Genomic DNA, 8,909 nt, shown 5'->3' with positions numbered 1-8,909 from the left:
GTGTAGATGTATTGGGAGATAACAAAAACATGGATAAGCCAAAAATACAACACACTATCATGCCTAATAGGAAATTCGCTGGCTTACAAAACACCTTCCAGTCGCCTCGGAATGGATAAATAGAGGTTCCGTATGGTTTTCAAGGGAGTCTTATGAAGATGATGATGTTTGGTTTGTGGGGCGCTCAACTGCGTGGTTATCAGCGCCCGTACAATTACCCAATCTTTGCTCAGTCCAATTTTGCCACTTTCCTGGATGATGATGAAATGATGAGGACAACACAAACACCCAGTCATCTCGAGGCAGGTGAAAATCCCTGACCCCGCCGGGAATCGAACCCGGGACCCCGTGCTCGGGAAGCGAGAACGCTACCGCGAGACCACGAGCGGCGGACTCTTATGAAGATGATTTTATACCATTCTTCCTGCAAAATAATGGCGAGTCCAGATAATTGTGATGGAAGTGGATAGCGATTACGCAACCTTCTCTCGAAAGTATACCACAAAAGCTCAATAATATTGAGATCTGGCGACTGTGGTGTCCAGGGAAGATTCGACAATTCATCCTCGTGCTCAGAAAACCAATCCTGGACGATGCGAGCTGTGTGAACGGTTCTCCTGTCACCTTGGTATACAGTATCTTCATTGGGGAACAAAATTTGTGGCATGAGATGGAACTCGTGAGCCAAAATGGTCACATAACCCTTGGGTGTAGTATGACCTTGCAGAGTGACCCATAGAATAACACGATATGGCTGCCCAAATCATCATCATACCCCAGCTGTGTCTCAGTCTTGGGACGTAAACTCGGATAGAAGTTGGAAACAGTGTGAAACGAGACTCTTTCGACCAAATGACTATCTTCCATTGGTCCACAGCCCAAGTTTCATGGTTCTGTCACCAAATTTTCTTGTTCTAGCATTTGCATCACTGATGAGTGGCTCTGGAGTACCAACTCGCCCTGCATTTCCCTGCTTCTGGAGCTCCTTTCGTGTTGTTCTACTGGTGACAAGGTGGGTGAATCCGACATTCCTTTCTGCAGCGAAGTTGTCCTCCTTTCTTTGCTCGCAATCCTCTTCAATGACCGTTTGTTACTGTCACTGAACAAACACCTTCGTTGGCGTCGTGACTTGGCAGATGATGTTTATCCACTTTCCCTGTATGCGAAGTAAAGCTTCGATAAGGCTGCTCTTGAAATATCAAACACTTCGTCTATCTTGATTACGGAAGCATCCATCTTACGAAAGGCAACAGCCTGCCCACGTTCGAATTCACTTAGCTTCGACATCTACGAGGGTCTTTCAATAAGTAACGCCCCACATTTTTTAAAAAAGACATTAATATACATACACAAACGTCCTTGTTGGTGCTTCACATTTGATGTTCGTTCTGTGCGCAGGATAAGTTTCGAACCGTTCAGGTAGATGTCAGAGTCGTAGTACAACGTCAAAATGGCGTCTACATACGACTCACTTTACAAGCAGCGTGCTGTTCTTGAATTCTTGTGTGCAGAAAAAGAAACCGTGGTGAACATCTATAAACGTTTGTGTGCAGTGTGTGGCGATGCTGCAGTTGATAGGAGTACAGTTGGGCGACGGGTAAAGAAAATTACAGCCTCAGGAAATGCAGAAACAAGAGCTCCACGATCAGCCACGCTCGGGACGTCCTGTCACAGCCACTGCTCCAGACATGCTGAATCGTGCGGATGCCATTATTCGTGTCGACCGGCGCATCACAACTCGACAATAGGCTCTACGGTTGTCGGTCGGCGTTGACAGTGCGTCTGTAATGACCGAGACTCTTGGATATTGAAAGAGGTGCTTACGATGGGTGCTACAAATGTTCACGGCAGACCACAAGATTCAAAGAAAGGCCATGTTATCTGAATTGTTGGAGCTTAAGGATTCTCTACGGGGAACACACTTTGAAGATGACGAGAGTGTCAGTCATGCAGTGAAAACATGGCTACGTCTACAGGACTAGAGCTTTTACCAGCAGGGAATACATGCTCTTCCACAACATTGGCGTACGGCCGTGGAACATGATGGAGATTACGTAGAAAAATAGGACATGTTGATGTATAGTGTTTCCGCCCCCGGTAGCTGAGTGGTCAGCGCGACAGAATGTCAATCCTAAGGGCCCGGGTTCGATTTCCGGCAGGGTCGGAGATTTTCTCCGCTCAGGGACGGGGTGCTGTGTTGTCCTAATCATCATCATTTCATCCCCATCAACGAGCAAGTCGCCGAAGTGGCGTCCAATCGAAATACTTGCACCCGGCGAACGGTCTACCCGACGGGAGGTCCAAGTCACACGACATTATTATTATATCTATATTGTCACCAAATTCTGACTCTTAACAATAAATACTTTCAGGGAAAAAGAATGTGGGGTATTATTTATTGAACGACCCTCGTAATAGAACCTTGCTAATCCATCCCCTGCGGGATCGAGAGGATGGTCGGAAAGCAAAACAGGTCGGATTAGTAGAAGAACACTTATGTTGACCTGTAACATCACAATACAGTACAGTACTTTTCAATTAGAAATACTGTCTGAAATGTTGATCCATGTTAAAACAGTAACGGAAAGAAAACAAGACGTCGACGCAGTAAAAAATCTTGTACGAAAGTGTAATGTACTGTACTGCCTGTACTGTAAAACGCATCTGTATCATACGGTACGATATTGTTAGTGTGAGTGAGAGTTTACTAAGTCCATATAGCTCAATACAGTGCAGCACCGACACGAAACTGACTCATTTTGCGCAGCAGGAGTTCTTGTAAGGAGCATTTTGTGGTTAAAGTCAGACTCAGAAATGTTACAGCCTTGATCAGGGAACAGTTTAAGCTCTTTAAGAAAGTTTTCAAATTTTGGAACAAATTCATTGGCTTCCGCCAGCAGACAGCTGGAGTTAATTATATTTCGAATGCTATGTCGTGTTTTCCACCGACATAGCCAGCTTTCATTCGCTGGAAACATCTCATGTTTGTTGTCTCCATTTGATTTTTCATAAAAAATTAGTAGCTTTCCTTTTACGACTGGTCCAGATGCACTCCGTCTTCAGACCACAAGTGGCCCATCGGGACCATCCGACCGCCGTGTCAACCTCACTGAGTATGCGGAGAGGAGGGGCGTGTGGTCAGTACACCGCACTCCCAGTCGTGATAATGGCTTTCTTTGACCGGAGCCGCTACTATTCGGACGAGTAGCTCCTCAGTTGGTATCATGAGGCTGAGTGCACTCCGAAAAATGGCAACAGCGCATGGCGGCCCCGATGGTCACCCATCCAACTGCCGGCCACGCCCGACAGCGCTGAATTTCGGTGATCTGACGGGTACCGGTGTATCCACTGCGGCAAGGCCGTTGCCACACTGGTCCAGATGACGGAGTTCTTTTTCTTCCCTCCTGCTCAAGTCACACCCACAAAGCACTGTCTAGATTTTCGCTTTTAGACTGCTTCCAAATCTTGCATATTTTCAGTTCTTTCTTATCGTTAATCGTCATTGTGTAACTTTCAATAGTTTTCCTAATTTTAGTCCATTCTTTAATGAATGTTACACCAAACACTATCTTACTTGCAATGTTTTGAAAAGACTCGCCTTTGTCTAACCTCCACTAAAAACAACGACACATATTTAAGTTTAATTGATGCCATAATTTAGATTTCTACACCTTAATACGTAAAAAGAACACTGTCACTTGCTTGCCGGTGTGGCCGTGCGGTTCTAGGCGCTTCAGTCTGGAACCGCGTGACCGCTACGGTCGCAGGTTCGAATCCTGCCTCGGGCATGGATGTGTGTGATGTCCTAAGGTTAGTTAGGTTGAAGTAGTTCTAAGTTCTAGGGGACTGATGACCACAGATGTTAAGTCCCATAGTGCTCAGAGCCATTTGAACCATTTTCTGAACACTGTCACTTATTGATCGAGTTACAAACAACATATCTCATACTAAAACTGATCGAACTAGCAGGCCTAGCATCGGTCAGCTGCCTACTGATCCATATCGTAGATGATGATTGATTGACAAGTCCAAACAAATACCAGGAATGGAATGGCCGGACTAAGCGGGGAGTCGGACCATTCGAGATTGGACTAGCGAGGTTCTATTGTAATGCACTCTCAACTAAGCAGAACAGTGTTGTGATTGCGGCTGACACGTGCAACGTATTGCGCACATAGCACAAGGGTCGTTCGTGGTCAAATACAATAGCGCAACCTAGTATCTGCATTTAAGTTCAAGCATACATACACTAGTGGCCATTAAAATTGCTATACCAAGAAGAAATGCAGATGATAAACGGGTATTCATTGGACAAATATATTATACTAGAACTGACATGTGATTACATTTTCACGCAATTTGGCTGTATAGATCCTGAGAAATCAGTATACAGAACAACTACCTCTGGCCGTAATAACGGCCATGATACACCTGGGCATTGAGTCAAACAGAACTTGGTGGCGCGTACAGGTACAGCTGCCCGTGCAGCTTCAACACGATACCACAGTTCATCAAGAGTAGTGACTGGCGTATTGTGACGAGCCAGTTGCTCGGCCACCATTGACCAGACGTTTTCAATTGATGAGAGATCTGGAGAATGTGATGGCCAGGGCAGCAGTCGAACATTTTCAGTACTCAGAAAGGCCCGTACAGACCCTGCAACCTGCGGCCGTGCATTATCCTGCTGAAATGTAGGGTTTCGCAAGGATCGAATGAAGGGTAGAGCCACGGGTCCTAACACATCTGAAATGTAATGTCCACTGTTCAAAGTGCCGTTCATACGAACAAGAGGTGAAAGAGACGTGTAACCAATGCCACCCCATACCATCACGCCGGGTGATACGCCAGTATGGCGATGACGAATACATGCTTCCAATGTGCGTTCACCACGATGTCGCCAAACACGGATGCGACCATCATGATACTGTAAACAGAACCTGGATTCGTCCGAAAAAATGACGTTTTGCCATTCGTGCACCCAGGTTCGTCGTTGAGTACACCACCGCAGGCGCTCCCGTCTGTGATGCAGCGTCACGTGTAACCGCAGCCATGGTCTTCGAGCCGATAGCCCATGCTGCTGCAAACGTCGTCGAACTGTTCGTGCAGATGGTTGTTGTCTAGCAAATGTCCCCATCTGTTGGCTCAGGGATCGAGACGTGGCTGCACGTTCCGTTACAGCCATGCGGATAAGATGCCTGTCATCTCGACTGCTAGTGATACGTGGCCGTTGGGATCCAGCACGGCGTTCCGTATTACTCTCCTAAGCCCACCGAGTCCATATTCTGCTAACAGTCATTGGATCTCGACCAACGCGAGCAGCAATGTCGCGATACGATAAACCGCAATCGCGATAGGCTACAATCCGACCTTTATCAAAGTCGGAAACGTGATGGTACGCATTTCTCCTCCTTACACGAGGCATCACAACAACGTTTCACCAGGCAACGCCGGTCAACTGCTGTTTGTGTAAGAGAAATCGGTTAGAAACTTTCTTCATGTCAGCACGTTGTAGGTGTCGCCACCTGCGCCAACCTTGGGTGAATGCTCTGAAAAGCTAATCATTTGCATATCACAGCATCTTCTTCCTGTCGGTTAAATTTCGCGTCTGTAGCACGTCATCTTCGTGGTGTAGCAATTATAATGGCCAATAGTGTATCTCGCGTTGTTTTCATATTTTTGTCCAGCCTCTGTAAGTTTTTACGTTGCTGAAAAGTAAAAAGTGGTGAAAGCAGGCAAAATGAAGGTTTCGCTGAAATTGTGTTCTTCTGCCCGAACGTGTAATTACGCTGATCTTCCACAGCAGAATAATTACCGCACAGCGACGATTCGGCAGTAGATAGCCGAGGCCTGCTTGGCGAACCCACTTGAGGCTGTTGACAACAACGCACTATCTATCGCGAGTAATTGGTGGAAAGTTCGTGAGAGCGATGGAGCAGTTGCGTTGGCTCATAAAAGGAGACGCGTGGGCTTCGGAGTGAGTGGTCAGCGTGTAGAAGTAGCGAGATGAGGGTACTTGGAATTACGGCGGTGCTCTGCCTTGTGGCGGCGGCTGTGTCTGCCGACCCCGTGAGGGTCAAGCAGCCCAAGGCGGACGACGAGGAGTTGGCCTGGTGGCAGACGTCCGTCATATACCAGATATACCCGCGCTCCTTCAAGGACTCCAACGGCGATGGCGTTGGTGACCTCAGAGGTGAGTGGTGCGGTGGTATATAAAAAAATTAATATTTTTTATTTTGGTTCGGGTGATAATATTACGTAAAATTGTAATTTATTATTTCTGTTGTGGTATTTGATTTAAAGAGAAATGGTCATCATTAGCACTGGGTTTTGATTTTGGCTAGCATGAGACTGTTCATCAAACTCAATACCATCACAACCATTTACGTAAACCTTGGATGTTCCGCGGTGCGTACGTAACAATTTTTGAAACACAACGCACGACTCACAACCTTCCACGGCTAAGTTTCTACATCTACATCTACATTTATACTCCGCAAGCCACCCAACGGTGTGCCACGTGCTACTGTCATTATCTTCCTTTCCTGTTCCAGTCGCTTATGGTTCGCAGGAAGAACGACTGCCAGAAGTCTCAGTGCGCGCTCGAATCTCTAATTTTACATTCGTGATCTCCTCGGGAGGTGTAAGAAGAGGGAAGCAATATATTCGATACCTCATCCAGAAATGCACCCTCTCGAAACCTGGAGAGTAAGCTACACCGCGATGCAGAGCGCCTCTCTCGCAGAGTCTGCCACTTGAGTTTGCTAAGCATCTCCGTAACGCTATCACGCTTACCTAATAACCCTGTGACGAAACGCGCCGCTCTTCTTTGGCTCTTCTCCATGTCCTCTGTCAACCCGACTTGGTACGGGTCCCACACTGATGAGCAATACTCAAGTATAGGTTGAACGAGTGTTTTGTAAGCCACATCCTTTGTTGATGGACTACATTTTTCTAAGGCCTCTCCCAATGAATCTCAACCTGGCACCCGCCTTACCCACAATTAATTTTATATGATCATTCCACTTCAAATCGTTCCGTACGCATATTCCCAGATATTTTACAGAACTGCTACCAGTGTTTGTTCCGCTATCATATAATCATACAATAAAGGATCCTTCTTTCTACGTATTCGTAATACATTACATTTGTCTATGTTAAGGGTGAGTTGCCACTCCCTGTACCAAGTGCCTATCCGCTGCAGATCTTCCTGCATTTCGGCGCAATTTTCTAATGCTGCAACTTCTCTGTATACTACAGCATCATCCGCGAAAAGCCGCATGGAACTTCGACACTCACAAGTTTGCGTCAATGGCTGCTATTATTAATAAAAATCTGCGTATACTACGCGGAATGTTGTAATAAAAAATTAGTTCTGAGGAGGCCTGATGGCAAATGATTTAATTATGTACCAATTTTAAAACGACAATTAATACCCGAGATATTACTGTTTTCATGAAAAGCAAAAAATTGCTCAGATTATTTTTCATTCGCAAGGCAAAGCTAAGGAGACTCTCGTCATCTGCCGTTAAGCGGCTAATCGAAAATTTACTTAACTCAATGCAACGAAAATATTAATGATTAAAGCTTTAATTTAATTTTATTGGATTTAGAACATTGAATGAGAAACTCAGAGAACTCTCCTGCATTTACATTTACATTTAATAAATGATTTAAGAAGAGTAATTGTTTTGCCGGCGTAATGGCCGATCTAGGCTGCAAGAGAAATGGGGGTCCCCTCCGGGACACACGCCAAAACAACAAATTTGCACAAAATATTGATGCACTAATATGAGAGGTGCGAGCTGTACAAAAAGTAAATGTTATTAAAACTATTCATATTATGAATAGTTTTACAGAACTTACACACAATCATATCCAGCGTGCAGTGGCGTCTATCATCCATACCAGAATCGAAGACAAGTGAGTGTGAGTCACATCATACAATGTCTCTGGTCTTTTTTTTTTATTAACCAACACAGATAAAACAAAGAGGGTTCGATATCATTATCTTTAGTTCTCCAGATTTTTCTTCGAAATGTTAATGTTCCTTACACAAAACATATCACACTTTAGCACTTACAGTGTCACGTGACGCATTATTCATCAGAATACGAAAACTCCATTTGTTTTATTTAATAAATATATGTGGCGTTCCACCACAGTGAGTAGACGTATATTCGTTGCGAAGAGATCATAGAAGGAGAGAAACTAATGCTACATACGAGGTTTGATCAAAAACCAATGGGGATTTTCGTTTTTCTTTAAGTATCTTTAGTTACACTGATAAGACGCGGACGGGGACTCACCCTAGCGAAGGTATGGGCTGCAAATGGGAAAATCCATTGAGATAAGTGACTTTGGCAAACGGCAGATTATTATTATGGAGAACCTGTGAACGTGTATCTCGAAAGCGGCGGAGCTGGTCTAGTATTCACGTGCTACTGTCGTGAGCATCTGTGAAAAGAGGGAGAAGAAACGTACCATTAGGCGCTAAGTGAGTGGAGGTCCACGACTCTTCACAGAACGTGGAGGTCAGAGTTTTGTCTGATAGACGGTGATCTGTGCCATCTCTGCCGACAGAGCACAGTACTGGTGCACGCACAAGAATTTCGGAGTACACCGCTCATCGTACATTGCTGAACATGGAGCCCTACGTGTTCAAATGTTTACCTAACGATATGGTTCAAATGGCTCTGCTCACTATGGGACTTAACTTCTGAGGTCATCAGTCCCGTAGAACTTAGAACTACTTAAACCTAACTAACCTAAGGACATCACACACATTCATGCCAGAGGCAGGATTCGAACTTGCGACCGTGGCCGTCGCTCGGTTCCGGACTGAAGCGCCTAGAACCACTCGGCCACCGCGGCCGGCACCCAACGATATCGTTAGTTACGACTGCAGTGGG

The 8,909-nt window shown here is 45.4% G+C and overlaps 1 protein-coding gene across 1 annotated transcript in view; it reads left to right on the top strand.

Moving 5' to 3' along the window:
- Positions 1-5,951: 5,951 nt before the first annotated feature.
- Positions 5,952-8,909, top strand: part of LOC126169258 (maltase 2-like) — a 112,572-nt gene continuing 109,614 nt past the window's right edge. Inside the window, exon 1 of the mRNA XM_049920626.1 lies at positions 5,952-6,190. Within this exon, the coding sequence (XP_049776583.1) occupies positions 6,004-6,190 (187 nt within the window). The 5' untranslated portion in view covers positions 5,952-6,003. The remainder of the gene's footprint in view (positions 6,191-8,909) is intronic.

The sequence above is a fragment of the Schistocerca cancellata genome, chromosome 1 (genome assembly GCF_023864275.1).
Source record: "Schistocerca cancellata isolate TAMUIC-IGC-003103 chromosome 1, iqSchCanc2.1, whole genome shotgun sequence".
NCBI classification, from domain to species: domain Eukaryota; kingdom Metazoa; phylum Arthropoda; class Insecta; order Orthoptera; family Acrididae; genus Schistocerca; species Schistocerca cancellata.
This window is presented reverse-complemented; position numbering and strand designations above follow the sequence as displayed.